General features: G+C 44.0%; 1 protein-coding gene across 1 annotated transcript in view; it reads right to left on the reverse strand.

The window, feature by feature from the left end:
* ADCY2 (adenylate cyclase 2) overlaps positions 1-20,784 on the reverse strand; it is a 452,864-nt gene that overhangs the window by 206,156 nt on the left and 225,924 nt on the right. The window contains exon 4 of the mRNA XM_070774872.1: positions 12,955-13,104. Within this exon, the coding sequence (XP_070630973.1) occupies positions 12,955-13,104 (150 nt within the window). The remainder of the gene's footprint in view (positions 1-12,954; positions 13,105-20,784) is intronic.

Here is a 20,784-nt window from a genome sequence, read left to right on the forward strand (position 1 = left end):
ACACAGCAACGAAGACCCAGCATAGCCTGAAATTAATTAATTGATTTTAAAAAGTCTTGGCCAGTTACAATAATTAATCAAGGATTTGTAATTAATTAAATATATGCAAATGCCTCCCATATCATGGCAGTGAAAGAAAGAAAGTGAAAGCTGCGTCCAACTCTGCAACCCCATGAACTATACCGTCCGTGGAATTCTCCAGGCTGGAACACTGGAGTGGGTAGCCTTTCCCTCCTCCAGAGGATATTTCCAACCCAGGGATCAAACCCAGGTCTCCTGCATTGCAGGAGGATTCTTTACCAGCTGAGCCACAAGGGAAGCCCAAGGACACTGGAGTGGGTAGCCTATCCCTTCTTCAGCGGATCTTCCCGACCAAAGAATCGAACTGGGGTCTCCTGCATTGCAGTAGAAAAGCTAAATGGTAAAACAGGAGCACTTTTGGCTCCTCTTTCCTGCTACACGTGTCAAAGGAGCCATCAGTACTCACACCTGCCCTTCCTCACCTCCCGTTCAATTTAACCCCTCTGCCCAGGTGACAGGCAGTCACGTGCCCATACCCTGCCCTCTGTGACTCACCATTGGACCAAGTTGAATGCTGGCCCCCAAACTCCCTCCTTTGGCCTCTACTGAACCACACTCTCTGGCTTTCCTCTCACATGATGGGTGGTCTGTTTCAGTGAATGGCTCCTTGTTTTCCTCTTATTTCTTCTCAAATATTGGTGTGCTTTGGGGATTGGTCCTGGCTCATTTTTGTCTTTTCCAACCCTAATCTTTCCCTCAGTTCAGTGCAGTTGCTCAGTCGTATCCGACTCTGTGTGACCCCATGAATCGCAGCACGCCAGGCCTCCCTGTCCATCACCAACTCCCGGAGTTCACCCAGACTCATGTCCATCGAGTCAGTGATGCCATCCAGCCATCTCATCCTCTGTCGTCCCCTTCTCCTCCTGCCCCCAATCCCTCCCAGCATCAGAGTCTTTTCCAATGAATCAACTCTTCGCATGAGGTGGCCAAAGTACTGGAGTTTCAGCTTTAGCATCAGTCCTTCCAAAGAAATCCCAGGGCTGATCTCCTTCAGAATGGACTGGTTGGATTTCCTTGGAGTCCAAGGGACTCTCAAGAGTCTTCTCCAACACTACAGTTCAAAAGCATCAATTCTTCGGTTCTCATCCTTCTTCACAGTCCAACTCTCACATCCATACATGACCACAGGAAAAACCATAGCCTTGACTAGACGAACCTTTGTTGGCAAAGTAATATCTCTGCTTTTGAATATGCTATCTAGGTTGGTCATAACTTTCCTTCCAAGGAGTAAGCGTCTTTTAATTTAGGGACTCTCATTTTGTCCTTTAAAGGTGGCTCAGAGGTTAAAGTGTCTGTTTGCAATGCGGGAGACCTGGGTTTGATCCCCCGGTCGGGAAGATCCCCTGGAGAAGGAAATGGCAACCCACTCCAGTGTTCTTGCCTGGAGAATCCCATGGACAGAGGAGCCTGGTGGGCTAGAGTCCATGGTGTCTAAAAGAGTCAGACACGATTGAGCGACTTCACTTCATACACTGATGACTTCCACATTTACATTTTTGGCTCTGGATTTTATTTACAATTGCCAACATGGCATCTCCTCTCGGACATAGACTAGGGATCTCAAAACTCATCTCTTGATTTCTACTCCACTCCCAACCCCCAACCAACATCATTCCCAAAGAATCCAAAATCTTAGAAGTGGCACACCAACCATGATCCAATGGCTGGAATTTTCATTTAGGAATTTTTCTTGATTATTTTATTTTCTTCTCACCCAACATCTAATCCAACAGTGATCTATACTGGTTTCATTTCATAATAAGTCCTGAGTATGTCCACTCTGACCCAAGCTCTTCCTGGCTCAGGCATGGACTATCGCTGTAGCTTTCAGGAGGTCATCCTGCCTGCAGTTCCTCCTCAATCCACTCTCCACCAGTCACCAGAGAGATCTTTAGGAATATTAGCCAGAAAACTAAAATTCAAAAAGATACATGCATCCCTACGTACACAGCAGCACTGCTCACGATGGCTAAGACATGGAAACAACCTAATCGTCCATTGATGGATGAATGGACAAAGATGTGGTGTATACACAGTGGAATACTGCTCAGCCAGAGAAAGAGTGAAATAAAGCCATTCACAGCAACGTGGATGGACCTAGAGACTGTCACACTGAGTGAAGTCAGTCAAAGACAAATATCGTATGACATCACTTAGATCAGGAATCCAAAAAGTGATCCTAATGAACTTCCTTACCAAACAGAAACAGACTCACAGACACGGAAAACAGACTTGCGGTTGCCCAAGGGGAGGGGGTAGGGGAGGGAAGGGCTGGGAATTCGGGATTAGCAGATGCAAACTGGTACATATATTGAGAGGATGGCCCTACTGTATAGCACAGGGAGCGACGTTCAATATCCTTGGATAAATCACAATGGGAAAAATAAAAAGAATGTCTACATGACCGAATCACTCCTCTGTACAGCACAAACTAACACAGCATTGCAAATCAACTACACTTCAATTAAAAAAAAAAGATAAACACAGCGTTAGTCAGTTCGTGTCACTGCCTTACTCAAAACGCTTTTGTAACTTTCCACTCCACATCTAATAAAGCCCCACGTCCTTCACTCACCTTGCAAGGCCCAGTATGTGGTCCAGCATCTAGCTCCTGTCTCCCCCTCCATTCTCCTCTCTTACCCAACAATCCCACTGACTTCTGTGTCCCCCAAACAGGCCAATCTTGTTCCTGAGCCTGGACCTTTGCAGGCCCACTCCTGCATAGCTCATCGTGTCATCGCAGGGACACATCCTCCCGGGATCCATGTTACAACTCAGCTGTCACGTCCCCAGAGAAGCCCCTGGTTGGCCCCTCCAACATGCCCCTCGGCTTATCCCACTTAGCTCTGTCGCATTATCTTTCTGTATCTTCTCATGAGAATTCTGCCTTCAGACAGTTATGGTCCGTTTCCTGCCATTCGAATATAAGCCCAAAGACACAGGGGGCCTTTAGCCTACTACTAAAATACTACTCTGTTCCCTGGGCTAATCCCCTGGCACTTGGCAGATAATCAAAGACAAAACTGTGAAATAGAAGTTTTCAGACAACTTAAAAAGCGAAACTCCAGAGAGCAACACTGTTCGAAAACATACACACACAAACAGAATTCTAAAGCTCCTAACTCATGCTTTTCAATTTGTTAGAAACATTGGTGGGTGCTGTGGTTCGGTAAACACAGCCCTAGGGCCACGCGAGGTATTTTTATCTGTGACTGTGCTCATGGTGATAAGCTATTAAACACAGAAAATCAATCACTTCCCACGCCAGTGAGTCCAGAAAGCCTTCTTCCCCACTATCAGGTATCCTCCTGGACTATCTGTGGTTACGTCTGCAGGAAGTAAGACACGATTGCAATCACAGGAGACTTGACATTTGACTTTGATTTTGAGTTTTCTCTGGTGTGTGACGCATACCAGAAGAATGGAGACTGCCACCAAAGGACTGATTCTGGAACTCCTTTTTATTGGGTTTATTTTACTCATATCAAGTGATGTTGATCTTATGTGAATATTTCCACTAGATTATTTTTTGCCTGCTATATAGAGTCTTGTCAGCATCAAAACACCACATCACAGAGTAAAAAAAACAGATGATCTCCAAGGGAAACTGACAACTTTCAGAAGCCAAAAATATCACAACCAGGTGCTTCTCCTTTGTGTGTGTGTGTGTGTGTGTGTGTGTGTGTGTGTGCTTCTCTAGTATTATCAACTGGCTTCCCTGCTGGCTCAGTGGTAAAGAATCTTCCAGTCAATGCAGGAGATATGAGACACAGGTTCTATCCCTGGGTCAGGAAGATCCCCCCTGGAGAAGGAAATGGCAACCCATCCTAGTATTCTTGCCTGGGGAATCCCAGGGACAGAGAAGCCTGGAGGGCTACAGTCCATGGGGTTGCAAGAGTTGGACATGACTGAGCAACCAAACAACAGTATTAACAAAGATTAACCTGTGATGATCTGGAGTAATAGAAATGTTCCCCAGGTGTTTCTCAAACAAGACAGGCAAATGGCTTCCTAACCATGGACGCTGGATGGGGGTTTTGCTCAAGTGGCTTACAGGGAGGAAATTTCTGGAGGTTTTATTTTACCATATAGCTTTTTCTACTGTGCAAAATTGTTCAGTCATGTCCAACTCGTTGAGACCTCATGGACTGCAGCCTGCCAGGCTCCTCTGTCCATGGGATTCTCCAGGCACAAATACTGGAGTGGGTTGCCATGCCCTCCTCCAAGGGATCTTCCCGACCCAGGGACTAAACCCAGGTCTCCCACATTGCAGGCAGATTTTTTACTGTCTGAGCTGCCAGAGAAGCCCAGCTTTTCTACTGTCATTATACAAAAAGACATTTGCATATATTTAATTAATTAAAAATCAGCTTGATTAATTACTATAACTGTATTTTACTTTTTCCGTTTAGAACAGGATGTCTAACTTTTTACAGAATGAACACTAGTACTATTTTGAGCCCCTATTACTAGCCTCCTGCAGTGGCAGTCTTCATTAGGCATCATGATTTGACAGTGATTCCAGCTGTCTTCCTCTTCTTTGCCCTTGATCACTGATGTAGAATTGTTGATTTCTCCTTAAAGGAGCCAGAGTATACATTCACAGCATGGCCCTCATTGCAGTCTTTGAAAATATGTTCTAATCCCATCCATTCTAACTAAAGGACTCATCAGAAAATATTTCGGGCTTGATGGTTTGAGAGTTACTTATATATTTTTTCTGGAATTCATTTTCATTTCTCATCAAAAGTACCCATAAGCCTTATGGCATAATATACATTGCAACATCCTGAAATCTATTACCCTAGTATTTCTCAATGAGACATAATAGCTGAGCTTCGTGAGAACTGAAGCAATCAGTAGGATACAATGCAGTGCAAACTGTTCAAGCAATTCTTGAACTCCATTCCGATGCATTCAAATGGTAAACACTGTGAAGAGAACTCTTTTATGAACTCTCAACCCTTCATTGTTACAACTTCCAAGTAAAACAGGTGCTGTCTTCTCCATCATTCGCTCTATCACGAAGGAGTGCCGAGGAAAAGAGGTGGCAGGTGGACTATGTCCTCTCCATCAAGGTAACGATAGCTGGAGAAAAGTAGGTAACTACTCACTTAATAAAACAGAAAGAAGCGGTGACCAAGAATTACACAACTTCTTCAAGGAGGAGATATCAAAGGAAAAATTATACAATCGATTATTAAATAAAATGGATAAAAAGTGGATCGGGTGGGGTTGGGAGGAAAGTCTTTAAGGATCTTTGAGGACACAGGTGGGGTCAGCCTATCCGAACCAAACTGTACATACCATGTGATGTTTAATGTTTCTCATCCTCTGCTCGTTGGAAAAGACCCTGATGCTGGGAAAGACCGAAGGCAGGAGAAGGGGACGACACAGTATGAGATGGTTGGGTGGCATCACTGACTCAACAGACATGAGTTTGAGCAAGCTTCAAGAGATGGTTAAGGACAGGGAAGCCTGGTGTGCTGCAGTCCACGGGTTCGCAAAGGGTCAGACACAACTGAGTGACTGAACAACATCCTCTGCTGTCTCTGCCGGTCACATGATCCTACCCAAAGGTCACGGGTAACATTTCTACTAAAACTTGCTGCTTTCATGCTTCAGGAACTGCAGTGAGAAAGTCTCACTAGCTTGAACTCTTCTTGAGCTCAGCCAATTCGGCTTTTATCAAGAGGCATATACTGTGAGATGCTCCACCCTGGGCTCCATGTGCCAACTCAGATGCAGACAACTGGGGTAAATGACGAGTCCTGCAGCGTGGGCAGCTGTGTGATCGCCTCACAGCATCCATTCTGCTGGTGAAAAGGAAACTCCCCAACAGAGTGACATGGGGCTGATAAAAAAGGGTTTGGAAGGACTCTCCATCACATGTTCTAGCAGACACAGCAGAACTTTTCTCTGTTTGATCTGTTTGCTTCAAGGAGGAAGGGAACTTATTATGGAGAGCACTCAGGGGATGGCATAGCCAGCACCTATCTCTCCCTCCAGCCTCAGTGCGGTCAATGGTTTCACCAGGGTGGCAGCTGATTTGCTTAACGTTAGGGCATTATGTCATTAGACATACTTTGCCAACAAAGGTCCATCTAGTCAAAGCTATGGTTTTTCAAGTATTCATGTGTGGGTGTGAGAGTTGGACTACAAAGAAAGCTGAGCACAGAAGAATTGATGCTTTTGAACTGTGGTGTTGGAGAAGACTCTTGAGAGTCCTGTATACTGAAAGGAAATCAAACCAGTAAATCCTAAAGGAAATCAGTCCTGAATATTCATTGGAAGGACTGATGCTGAAGCTGAAACTCCAATACTTTGGCCACCTGAGGTAAAGAACTGACTCCTTGGAACAGACCCTGATGCTAGGAAAGATTGATGGCAGGAGGAGAAGGGGACAACAGAGGATGAGATAGTTAGATGGCCTCACTGACTCAATGGACACGAGTTTGAGTAAGCTCCGGGAGTTGGTGATGGACAGGGAGGCCTGGTGTGCTGCGGTCCATGTTGTGGCAAAGAGTCAGACACGACTGAGCGCGACTAAACTGAACTGAACTGAGGGTATTATGTCATGAGAATTCAATGCAAGACCAGCTCATGATCACTCTTAACAGGACATCATTTTGAATGCTAGAAAGACTCTGAAATTTGGTAAGAAATTAAGTAGAACAACTTCCATCAGAGGAACCAAGACATGAAGAAGTGAGGGAATTTGACCAAGGTCATACAAAAAGATCACATAACCAAGATTCAACTCAGGTGGTCTTCCTGCAGGGTCCATCACAGAATGGAAATCCAGCCACAGACAGATTTAACACTGTGGCTTCTTGTGGGAATGATCTTTCATGTAAATTTCTAACATTCTCATGGATAATATGTTGCTTACCATGGCCATGCATAACCTAATGACGTCAGATAAGTGTGTGATACTGTCTTACCCTTTCTTATGTAACTAGTAATGGAAAAAAAACATAGTTAACTTAAAAAGTCCTTTATGGGTAAGAGAAATCTCTATTCTCAAAGATAACTCAAAAAAACTTAGCAGAACCAACATGAGAGGCAGAAATATCCACACTTAAGAGCTGAGTGGTCTTGGACAAGTAACTTGACAATTACTTTGACTTAAGTGGGAAAAGAGACTTAGGTCATAGAGTTCATACGTATATTAAGAAGACAGGATGGTTGGCTGAATAATGAACCTGTAAAAAGCACCCTGTTCGATTAAGAATCCCCAGAACCTGTGACTATGTTACCTTACATGGCAAACCCAGAACTTCGAAGATACAGTTAAATTAAGGACCTTGAGGTGGGGAGATTTTCCTGGATTATCCTTATGGCGGGGAGGTAGGAGGGATAATGAAAGGACAAGAAGAAGATGCAAGAGCACAGTCAGAGATCTGAGAAGTGGGTGAAGAGAAAGACAGAGAGAGAGGAGAGAGAGGCTGGAATCTGTGCTGCTGGATTTGAGGATGGAGGAAGCGGCTGGGACCCAAGGATGCAGAAAGGCTAGTCTAGAAGCTTGAAAAGGCAACTGGATTCTGCCCTCAGGGCCTCAGGAGTCCAGTGCTCCCAGCACCGTGACAGAACCCATGAGACTGATCTTGGACCTCTGATCTCCAGGACTATGCAACACTGGATTTGTTCTGTTTAAGCCACTGGACTTGTGGTCATTTGTTACAACAACAGTAGGAAACTGATACCACAGCAAATGTGAAAGCACTAAATAGACAGCCTGGCACATTAAGAGGACTCCAACAAATGTCATTCCTTCTTTTACCCATTCCCTCATGAAAAGGAACCACATTTTCACATCCCAAACCGGAAACAGCTCCAACACACTCTACCTAGCATTTTAAATGATTTGTGCAATACATCTGGTAATGCCCTAACATTACCAGCTATAGTATCAGGATAAAGATGGATACATTTATTATCAACCCAACCATGAACACAAAAGGACCACTTACTTGTTCCATTGAAATTTTCACAATTTTGTCCCCAAGGAGATGCAGGGAGCCTACTGGTTCACTAAGCCCGCACAGTGGGGAACAGATTCAGGAATAACATGGTGTCCCCACCTCACTTGACTAGTATTCTCCACTGAAAGGCATATTGTAGCATATTTAACCCACAGGGTGTTTCCAGAAGAAGGCAGTCCACATAAAGATTCTCACAATTACATTACTTGAAAACAAAGACAACATATAAATTGAAGAGTGTTTATTTTCTCTCTATAAAAAAAGCAAACCTAGTTTTCAGTCCTACAGAGGCCACATTTATTTCCACTGCCCCAGCAGTTACGAGAGAGGGTTTCTGTTTTGCCCTGACTCCAGCTCTCATCAATTCCTGAGCGCCTATTACATACTCCAGGGAGAAACACCTCTGTTGACTCGGATTTGATAAAGAGCCTCTATTGCACTGACACGGTGCACAAAAAATGGCTTTTACTGCAGGATGTGAAACTCAAGACAAAAGTCAAAACACACCGCTTTCAGGCCCCAAAGGTGGCTTCAATACTAATTGAGTGCATTACGTTTCTCACTTACTAAGAAGAAAAAAATTAGTGTTTATCCAGGAGGGCATTTTTAGGGCAAGAACACAAACACCAAGAAAACCTCTGCTAACATTATTCATTCCTTCTTATCCTCAAATCTTCGAGTACAAATAGCCACGTTGTTCAAAAATGGTTTTAATCACTAGAAATTTACCTCATTTGCATCTAGGAAAGAAAAACACAAAATTTGAAGGAAAAAAAGTACAGAGTTGAGCGATTTTGATAAGACTGTAGAATCCCTAGAGCCTTCCCAGTAATCTCAACTATGTGTTGATAACCCCTAGCGGGGCTGCAGAAGGACCAGCTTCCTGGGCTCACAGGACATCTGCCCTCCTCCCCAAGGTCTAAGCGTGGCAGGGGGTCAAGCTGTGAAAGGCGCCCAGTAACTATTCAAAATGGCAACCCTCAGCCTCCAGGAGCATCAACTCATTCTGTGGTAACTGGAAATACGACCTTAAAATGGACACCATAGATTTTATCCAGATGGGGGCTGAGACAAATCCTCTTGCAGCTGCTTAGCACACCCCACTACGCCTGAAGAAGCACTCTCAAGGACACTGTTGTGTGCCTCGGTGACTACGAATGAAGCAAACATACAATATACACATGACATATAGAGGTATCTATCTATAGATGTAGACACAGATATATATATATATATATACACATATCTGAATCACTTTGTTATACTCGACACAACACTGTAAATCAACTACACGTCAAGAACATTTTTTAAAAAATGTTTTGTGGCAACAGATGGATAAGAAATGGCACACGGAATCCTCAGACCCTAATTTGGTCTGCGGCAACACTGGCGTCATGGTCTCTGAGGCCACTCTTCTGTATGAAGGGCACCTAGCTTGCCAATGGCTAATTTTTATTTGTTTCCTTAAATCTGTACATTTATACTTTACTGATTTTATTAACTATGGGAATTTTTCATTCCCATTTAATTACACGCTGGTCTGGAAAAAGACCAAATAGGAAAAGGAGTACATCAAGGCTGTATATTGTCACCCTGCTTATTTAACTTCTATGCAGAGTACATCATGAGAAATGCTGGGCTGGAGGAAGCACAAGCTGGAATCAAGATTGCCGGGAGAAATATCAACAACCTCAGATATGCAGATGACACCACCCTTATGGCAGAAAGTGAAGAGGAACTAAAAAGCCTCTTGATGAAAGTGAAAGAGGACCGTGAAAAAGTTGGCTTAAAGCTCAACATTCAGAAAACGAAGATCATGGCATCTGGTCCCATCACTTCATGGGAAATAGATGGGGAAACAGTGGAAACAGTGTCAGACTTTATTTTTGGGGGTTTCAAAATCACTGCAGATGGTGACTGAAGCCATGAAATTAAAAGACGCTTACTCCTTGGAAGGAAAGTTATGACCCACCTAGATAACATATTCAAAAGCAGAGACATTACTTTGCCAACAAAGGTCGGTCTAGTCAAAGCTATGGTTTTTCCAGTGGTCATGTATGGATGTGAGAGTTGGACTGTGAAGAAAGCTGAGCACCGAAGAATTGATGCTTTTGAACTGTGGTGTTGGAGAAGACTCTTGAGAGTCCCTTGGACTGCAAGGAGATCCAACCAGTCCATTCTGAAGGAGATCAGTCCTGGGTGTTCATTGGAAGGACTGATGCTAAAGCTGAAATTCCAATACTTTCGCCCCTCAATGTGAAGAGTTGACTCATTGGAAAAGACTCTGATACTGGGAGGGATTAGGGGCAGGAGGAGAAGGGGACGACAGAGGATGAGATGGCTGGATGGCATCAGCGACTCGATGGATGTGAGCCTGAGTGAACTCCGGGAGTTGGTGATGGACAGGGAGGCCTGGTGTGCTGCAGTTCATAGGGTCGCAAAGAGTCGGACATGACTGAGTGACTGAACTGAACTGAACTGAAAAAAAAAAAAAAAAAAAAACAACTATGGACCTTTATTCTATCCTATAAACATATTTTTCAAAATATTAACAGAAGTACTGCATTCTGGGCCCCAGACCCTGAGAGTTGACTCCCAACTTTGGTAGCAAAATTCATACATTGTGTCAAATTATATTTTATTAAACATTACTGGAAGGACTGATGCCGAAGCTAACCCTCCGATACTTTGGCTACCTGATGCAAATGGTGGACTCGTTGGAAAATACCCTGATGCTGAGAACAACTGAGGGCAAAAGGAGAAGAGGGTGGTGGAGGATAACATGGTCAGTCGGATAGCATCATGGACTCAGTGGACATGAACCTGGGCAAACTCCAGGAGATAGTGAGGGACAGGGAGGCCTGGGGCCTCGCAGTCCACGGGGTCATAAGGAGTCAGACACCTGAGCGACTGAACAACAAAGTATTAGTATAAGTTCTTCTTTTTCTTCCAAGTGTCCTTTTTCTCCTCACATATTTTTAAAAAGATCCTTGACTCTTTTTCCTAGAACTTGTAAATAGATGCCCTAATAGTATCTCCCATGATGGTCCTATGAAGTCTGTAACACGAGGTGTGCCTCACTGGTCTAGTTCTGGAGCCATGTAAGGTCAGAGCATGGCCTTTCTGACTGCATGGACCCACAGATCATCATGACAAGGGATGACACCTCGTCTTGGCTGCTCAAGGTCTCTTCATGGAAAGAGGCAGTGTAGAAAAGGTCAACAGCCTGACTTAGTGTTGTGTCAAAGCTGGTGCTATAAATATTAGGTTATACAATCCTCTGACTTGGAATTTCAGTTCTTCCTAACCTTGGTGAAGGTGATAGAAAAGAAAGTTAAATATGACTGGCAGGACCAAACTTATCCAGTAACCACTGTTTGAAAAAGGAAACTGTCTACCTTAAAACACCTGAACTCTGTAGAGGGAACAATTGTGAACACTAAGCACTGTGTGTTGAAACTACAGAATTTTCTAGAACCTAGATTTGAACCATTACTCAACATGGATAAATACACAGTATATGAAGTTTTACTGGTTAACTGTCTCATGTTAACAACTGTCTATTTCTCTTAATGCAATCCAGAGTTTGATATACATAGAGACCAAAGAATTAAACAGTAATTACTGAATACTTCTGCTATGCATGTTGAAAAACAAAATGTTTTTAAAACAAACCATGAGATTTGCTAATATCAGTGAGAAAGCAATATTCACAGCCACACGCCAATGTCTAGAATCATGCCCTCCACAATCTAGGTGCTCAATTAATATTTATTGGATGAACAAACAGAACTCCCTGTTTTCAAAAAGGAGTACAATTACTATTCATCAATTCATACACAAATAAAAGTCTAGTATAAGTATTTAAGGGATTTTTTTTTGCTCTCATCACCATAATACATTTTAATAAAATTATATAAAATGGACTAAACACAATTTAATGAGTGATAGTGACACAATTATGTGCCAAATGCTGATGGATGCACTCAGAGAAGGGACTGTGGGTTTCATGCTAGAGAGTCATGCTAACCATCATCTTTAGAGATGGCAACTGGGTTCCTGCTGATAAATTTGAAAACTGAAGGGCAAAAAGAAAACTCTTCACATGGATCTTCTGCTGAGACCTGAAGTTAAATGTGTCAAGTACAGGATCCCCGCTTGGTTTCCCCTCCAAAGCACGTCTGCTTCATCTGCTGGCCACCATCTTGGATAAGCCCACATGGCTTTGCTCCTTCCACCCTTGGTTTATCTCCATTTCTTATTTTCACAGGGTGTCATCAGAGCCCATGTATTCTCCTGATGTATGTGTCCATGAACCACCACAGCAATGACTGTAGGACAGCCCCTGACACTACAACTTGTTCCCCTCCATACCCTCCCTCCCAACTCCAATCATCTCCCTCAAGGACAAGTTCACACATCTCATCCCATTTCAACATCCCAGGTGGAAAACAGGCACTATACGAAGTGTTGTTGATGGCACAGGAAGATTTCAGCTGGGACAAACCCTGGCCACAAACACTATCGCAGAGAAACGTGCTGTGACCAACAATGAGTGTCTTAACCAAGTGTCACTATAACAATCATCATCATTATTTGAATTTTCCCAGCCTCGTGTTGGTGGTGGTTGATGTACCTGTCAGCACGTGGGTGATCCTGGGGGTGCGGGCTGGGTTTGAGTCTGAAGATGCCATCTCTGCTCTTCGGGTTACAATTCAATCCACTGGGCATACAGCCCAAAGCTGGGCGGGCAGGACAGCCGGACGGCTACCCTGGCTTCCTGCTGATGCCCGTGAGAGGATGAACTGCAGCCTTGACGTTAGCAGTGACAACATCATTCCAATAACGTCTCAGATAACGTGGAAGTAAGACCGAACGTGTATTTTACCTGCTGACGTTTTTCAAATTCCAACTTGATCCGGGACTTGATGCAGTTGCACGTGTCCTGATACGTCTGCTGCAGAGCGAGCTCCATGAGGTGCTTATGGTATGCCCCCGCCAGGTTCCCGCAGATGAAGATGATCACGTTGGCCAGGATCTGAGGACACAAAGAGCCACTCAATAGGGTGAGCGTGTATCGTTCACGAACACAACACAAGGTACGTGGGCAACAGTCTCCAAAGAGATGACTCTGTCCAAGGTTGATTTTATTTCTGTACCAAAACTAACATTTTTATTTATTTAACAAAAATGGATCCCATCTGCTTCTTGGGTCCGTGCCCTCTCACAGGTGATTTTGCTGTCCTCCCTTATCTTTGGGCTCAGCCATGTGATCCACTTGGAAGAAAAGCTATGACAAACCTAGACAGCATATTAGAAAGCTGAGATGTTACTTTGCCTACAAAGTTCTGTCTAGGCAAAGCTATGGTTTTTCCAGTAAGTCATGTATGGATGTGAGAGTTGGACCATGAAGAAGGCTGAGCCCTGAAGAATTGATGCTTTTTGAACTGTGGTGTTGAAGACTCTTGAGAGTCCCTTATATTGCAAGGAGATCACACCAGTCAATCCTAAAGGGAATCAATCCTAAATATTTATTGGAAGGACTGATGCTGAAATTGAGGCTCCAATCCTTTGGCCACCTTATGTGAAAAGCTGACTCATTAGAAAAGACCCTGATGCTGGGAAAGATTGAAGGCAGGAGGAGAAGGGGATGACAGAGGACAAGATGGTGGATGGCACTGCTGATTCAACAGACAGGAGTTTGAGCAAGCTCTGGGAGATGGTGAAGGACAGGGGGGCCTGGCGTGCTGCATTCCATGGGTTGCAAAGAGTCGGACACGGCTGAGTGACTGAACAACAGCAAATGTGACCTGCTACAGCTAATGCAATGTGGGTGGGAGTAACCGAGAGCAGATCCAGCCCAGGTTTGGAAGGTCTGGCATGTTTGGGGTGCCTCTTCTGTATCTCATCAGGAAAAGAACATGACCTGACCAGCCCACTGGTCCCAGGAAGGTGAGGTACCCTTGGAACAGAGACTGGCAGCCAACCAATAGTCCACTACTGTGGGCACCAAGATTTCATGGTTCTTACACAGCATTATTGTGACACTAGGTGACTGATACAGATTGTTGTCACATGGAACCTGTGTTCACTGAGCCTAGAGGAGGGATATTCCCCATTACCTAGTATTTGTGTAAGAATATAGGAACCTTTAAAGCACATCACTTGTTCCTCTGTTCATAAAAACAATTTGGGTTCACAAAAATTTGGGGTGAAAGAGAAAATACAGAAAAGTTGAAAACAACCTGTAATTGTCCTGCCCAGGAAGAACACTCAACTGTCCATACGATCTTACTTTAGCCCTGTCCCCTTCACTTCTGTAAAAGGACCATCTCTTACTTCACCAAAGATTCTGCAAACTGTGTCACTGCTGGGTTTGCTTTGAAGAACAGCAACCCAAAGAGTGCAGGAATGAGAAGCCCTAACACAAACCAGATGGCCCAGAATTAGAAGAACTGTCTCTCTCCTTATTAGGTGCAGTGGAAATAATAATAATAATAACCCTGCTTATCTATGAGAGCTTCTTCTTTTGTTTCCTTAAAAATGCTATCAAAGATGCAAACATTTTAGGAAGTCAGTTTCTCCAAAATAAGAACCAAATGGAAGCAAGGGAATTGAATGAAGCCATTCTCAGTGCCCTGGGCTCCCCTAAAAGGGAGTATGAAAGGGATGTCTCTGTTACTACACTGTCAGCCTAACCTAGCACCCTGGCAGCTTTGCGATGTCAAGGTTCTTAAAGAAAAGCCTTCTTTTGGTCATTTGTTCATTAATCTGGGCAATGGATGTGGCATTGCTTCAAACAATATGTAATTCCAACCCTCCGTGGCTACAGATAATCGGAAAGAATGCATTTATGGATTTTTATTCAGATATGCAAAGAAATGTTCAAGAAATAAACAGCTAAGCGTTTTAATGCCAAGCAGTTATGGCATTTCTCTTCTGGTGGAAAATTTAATCAAATTACAAGCAGTTTGCTGATACCTGCTTTCATCCTAAAGTGCCGTATTCTAAGGTTAATAGAATTAGTCCTGGTATTTTAATGACTACACACATTTACAAATGTGACTGATGCCCTAGAGCATTTTTCTTTCAAGAGGGCGCGTTCATATTATGACTCTAGGGAACCCAGGCACAAGGAAGTGATGCAGCTGAGATTTTCTTTTCAAAACTAATATCACAGCATTTTGTTTCCCAGAAGACACAGTAAAAAAAATCCTATTTTCACAATGTTGGATTTATTTTATAACATCATACTGTCTTGATGCTTTCTTTTATCTGATTGCTTCATTTAGCCACTCTCACATCTGTCAGAGAATAGGAGGGGAAACTTGGCCTCTCAAGGGACATTGTGAAGAAAATAAATTGTTTAAGGTAATAACATTAGTCTGGGTTTTCCCTGAAGATGCAAACTAGGCCTTGAAATGGAGTGTGACCCATGCTCCAGACTCTGTGCAAACCGGACTCGGCCCACTCGTCACAGAGGCAGGGTCCTCCGTCACTTTCCACATCCCCGTCGTCACTTGACATGCATCGCGGAGGAGTCGTCAGCACTTGTCTGTGAGTCTCAGGAGATGCATAAAACACGTCCTGTGCTGGTGGGAAGGCTGGTATCTACCAGCAAACTGGTTCTGTTTCTTTCACAGCATCATCATTGATCTTCCAAACATACCTCATTTCATCCTTGCAAGAGTCCAGAAAGTAAAACACCCAGGAGGGTGGCCCCTCTTGTTATTTCATCTTATCGGTGAAGAAACAAAGTTCTAACATATTCAGAGACTGGAGGGTAAGCCCCTGAAGACTCTAAAGGACTGCCCCGGACCACTGCCACAAGGCCAAATTTGGCTTAAATAAAACATGGCCCCAGGAAACGAGTCAGGACAGGTTCACCCAGCGCAATTCAACTCTCTACTAGGGCATGGGGAGAGTGATTCTGAAGAATTTCCAAAGAGACCTGTGTAAGCGCTGAAAACAGCTAATGTGGTTTTCCTTTAGAGAGCATTTGTATTTGATGCTATAAAGCGCCTCCATCATTTAAAGTCCTTTTAAGTGGCTGCAGTTTGGAGGCCACACTGTGGTCCACAGAGCACTTGATTGTGAGGCTGGAGTTGTTGGTGTGTCCATGTACTCAGAGCAAAGGAACAAAGTGAGGCTGTTTCTAACTGGGTCAGGTGACCAAAGAAGAATGATCTGAGCAGCGTTCCTTCTTTTTGATAAATTAATTTTTATTGGAGTAAAGTTGCTTTACAATGTTGTATTAGTTTCTGCTGTACAGCAAAGTCAATTAGCTATTTGTTGCTCTTTAGTTGCTAAGTTGTGTCCGACTCTCAGATTCCACAGACCATAGCCCACCAGGCTCATCTGTCCATGGGATTCTCCAGGCAAGAATACTGCAGTGGGTTGCCATTTCCTCTTCCAGGGGATCTTCCCGATGCAGGGATGGAACCCACGTCTTCTGCGCTGGCAGGCTGATTCTTAACCACTGAGCCACCTGAGCAGCCTGAATCAGCTATATGCATACACATATCCCTTCTTATTTGGATTTCCTTCCCATTTAGGTCACCACAGAGCACTCAGTAGAGTTCCCTGTCCTATCCAGTAGGTTCTCATTAGTTAATCTACTTTACCTATGTCTGAGTCTTTAATTCCCATGCTGGGTTATTTCACCTGGGAAATGGACATTTAAGGAAGGGAGCTCACTGTCTTCAAACATTCGAGAAATTATTGCAAGGATTTGGTGGCCACTCAGGTCCTCTGTGACTCTTTTCAGTTCAGTTCAGTCACTCAGTCATGTCCGACTCTTTGTGACCCCATGAACCGCAGCATGCCGGGCATCCTTGTCCATTACCAACTCCCAGAGTCCACCCAAACCCACGTCCATAGAGTCGGTGATGCCATCCAACCATCTCATCCTCTTCTCCTCCTGCCTTCAATATTTCCCAGCATCAGGGTCTTTTCAAATGAGTCAGCTCTTCGCATCAGGTGGCCAAAGTATTGGAGTGTCAGCTTCAACATAAGTCTGTCCAATGAACATCCAGGACTGATCTCCTTCAGAATGGACTGGTTGGATCTCCTTGCAGTCCAAGGGACTCTCAAGAGTCTTCTCCAACACCACAGTTCAAAAGCATCAATTCTTCGGTGCTTAGCTTTCCTTCTAGTCCAACTCTCACATCCATACATGACCACTAGAAAAACCATAGCCTTGACTAGACCGACCTTTGTTGGCAAAGTAATGTCTCTGCTTTTTTAATATGCTATCTAGGTTGGTCATAACTTTCCTTCCAAGGAGTAAGTGTCTTTTAATTTCATGGCTGAAGTCACCATCTGAAGTTATTTTGGAGGCCAGAAAAATAAAGTCAGCCACTGTATCCACTGTTTCCCCATCTATTTGCCATGAAGTGATGGGACTGGATGCCATGATCTTAGTTTTCTGAATGTTGAGCTTTAAGCCAACTTTTTCACTCTCCTCTTTCACTTTGAGTTTTAAAATTGTTCAGTACTCATTCTTATTTTAGGCTCAGGGCTGCCAACTACAGGGTTCACAGAGGTCAGCAGTCAGGGTACATGCCAGTTGAGTGCGGGGTGAGGCTCCTGGTACTGAGGAAACCCCATCCCTCAAAGCCATGGTTTCTCTGTGAGTGAACTGCACAGGGCCGGGGGAGAAAGGACATCACAGAATTTAAAACAGGTCCCCAGCTTAAAACAAACAGATCATAAATATGCAAAAACACCAATTATAAGTCAAAGGAAAATAAAAGGGATTATAAAAACTTGATGAACAGAGCTGCAAATGAATATTCAGCAAGCTCACTGCATCTCGTATGCAGCAAATTTGGCTTAAATAAAACAATGTTCTTGCTTGGGAGAGAAAATGATCAGGTACAATCTCCCTTAACTGAGCTCTCAAACATGGCTGCAGAGAATCCCAATCCCATCTCCTCGGCATTTCCCTGCAACCCCCAAAGAATTACATTAGCTCTATGCCCTGGCCTCAGGATCTCTGCTTTTAATTAGTCTCTTGCAGTTTGGTTTCTAAGTCATGTCCAGCTCTTTGCAACCCCACGGACTGTAGAAGACCAGGCTCCTTTGTCCTCCACTATTTCCCAGAGTTCACCCAAACTCATGTCCATTGAGTCGGTGATGCCATCCAACCATCTCATCCTCTGTCGCCCCCTTCTCGTCCTACCCTCAATCTTTCCCAGCATCTGGGTCTTTTCCAGTGACTTGGCTCTTTGTCTCAGTCTTTTAGTGCGAACCAGACACATGGTGCTTTGGTTAATAACATCCAGTGACTTTCAGATCATGTGTTGGAAACTTCTTTAAATTTAACATCCCTCCAGATGAGGAGTAGAGTCAGAAAGGGCTTCCCTGGCGGCTAAGTGGTAAAGCATCTACCTGCGATGCAGGGAGACACGGGTCTCATCCCTGGGTCAGTAAGATTCCCTGGAGAAAGAAACGGCAACCCACTCCAGTATTCTTGCCTGAACAATCTCAAGGACAGAGGACCTTGGCAGGGTGTGGTCCATCGGGTCACAGAGTCAGACATGACTGAGCGACTGAGCATGAGCATGGTGAGAGTCAGAAAGTATTATGGGCTGAATGCATATACTGGGAGGGTAGGGGGTCCTTCCCACTGGCATACACTGAAGCCCTACTCCCAGTGTGATGGTGTTAGGGGCTGGGGCCCTTGGGAGAAAATTTAGTTTAGATGAGGTCATGAATGTCCACCTTTATGATGAGATTAGTGTCCTCGTAAGGAAAGGAAGAGACTCTGTCTTTCCGCCATGAGAGAAGGGGGCCTGTCCGCCAGGAAGACGGCCCTCACCAGAAGTGAATCATCGGCACCTTGGTCTCGGACTTGCCAGCCTCCAGAAACATGAACAGTAAGTATCTCCTTTGGGCAACCCCCAATTCTGGTGTTTTGTTTTGGCAGCCTGAGCTAAGACAGAAAGTTAAGAAGAAAACTGAAAGACCAGCCATCTTAACAATGGTTGTTATTAGGCTTTGGTTTGTTCAGCTAGAATTACAAACTGGGTGTCAAATGCAATTTCATTTCCTATGGAAAAGGCCCCTAGAAATAGACAGTACTGTTGGCAATGGTGATTATTTTCATTATTCTCTTTTCTATTAGAGCTGTTGTTATTAAGTCTTTTTGAATAGCATACAGTTTTTGAGACAGCATACATCACTTTTGAATTATGTTATTTTTTCCAGCTATATTTGGGATAAAGGGCTAAGGCTAAAGAATCTTCTTAGGGTTCAAGTTCAGTATCACAGCTAAGTAAAATTGCAGGGGTGTTTGAGAGTCACTTCTTCACTCAGCTCATTACAAGCCAATAAGAAGAGACTCAAGATCTTGATAGAAAGTTCCTCCCACAATTAAGTCATTGAAAACACATCTTCCCTAGAAGAAGGGAAAGCTGACTTCACCAGGCACAAACCCAGACTTGGATGTCTCAGCTCAGGGACTGCAGATTTGAAACTGATGGGGAGAAAGCTGGCTTGATGAATAGTTTAGAATAGTATAAAGAAGACAAAACATCGAGTTTCCAATATTTAGAACTCAGTGGAAGGAGACTGCTGAAGCCTCCCTCCCCCGAGATCCGTAGCTCGCATTGCTTTGCATGTTTGTTCTCTCATCCAGTTCGTCCCTGATTTCAAGCTTGTGGAAGAATCTTAGCTTTCCAAGCTTAGTTCATCTCCACCACAGGAAGAAACAAGCAACCAAAGAAACTCTATGGAGGGAGGGAACCGCTACCTCCGTAACTAGCAATCTATCTCCAGTCCCCAAAGTGGGCGCAGTCATTTCTGTCTTGTTGCTGATTATTCTGCAGGTCATTTCTGCAAAGCAAGGCTTGGAGACAGTTTTCTCCACACTCCCTGTGTTTCACAGAGCTGGACTGAGAGTTCACTTGTGATTACAAAGCACTTTGTAAAAAAATATATATATTGTTCGGACCTTCCTTTTTGTAATTAATTAATGAGTTAATTAATGTTGGCTGTGCTCTCGTCCTCATTGCTGCAGAGGTTTCCTCTAGTTGCAGTGGGAGGCCTCTAGGGTGCCCGGGTTCAGTAGCTGCGGCTCGAGGGTCCTAGAGCATGGGCTTAGGAGTTGTGGTGCATGGGCTGAGGTGCTCTGAAGCCCATGGGATCTTCCAGGACCAGGGATCGGACGTGTGTCTCCTTCACGGGCAGGCAGATTCTTAACCATGAAGCACTTTTATTAGAGTCGGTCTCTGTCTGGTCCAAACTGCCTTCTGCCCCACAGCCTGCTGGCTCGGTGACACCTGAATGACTACATCTGACACTCGGTCAGCCAATCAGTGATTAACTGAACTTTACGTATTTACCAATACCCAACAGAAGCCACTATCTCCTTGGTCTTTGTGAGGCCAGAGAGTTGAACGAAGGTTAATTGTTCTAAAGAGGTTCCACTCTTTCAGAACCCAGGGGGCCAGGTGGTCCTGGATTGTCCAACAGGCTTAACAGATGCTGGTTTCTGTGTCCTCCTGACCCCTCTGCCTCATGTGTAATGACATATACACAATAGAAGAACACGCTCTAAGGGTTGCGTCTCACGTGTTTCAAAACTTTAGAAACATGTAATTATATACTATTTAAAACCGAAATTTTGTTAGCCTTGAATCAGCTCTCTTAAGGATTTGCACTAAGCAATGTATAATTTGCCCAATTCTGGTGATTTCAGTGGACATAAAAGTGA

The sequence above is a fragment of the Bos indicus genome, chromosome 20 (assembly GCF_029378745.1).
Source record: "Bos indicus isolate NIAB-ARS_2022 breed Sahiwal x Tharparkar chromosome 20, NIAB-ARS_B.indTharparkar_mat_pri_1.0, whole genome shotgun sequence".
NCBI lineage: Eukaryota > Metazoa > Chordata > Mammalia > Artiodactyla > Bovidae > Bos > Bos indicus.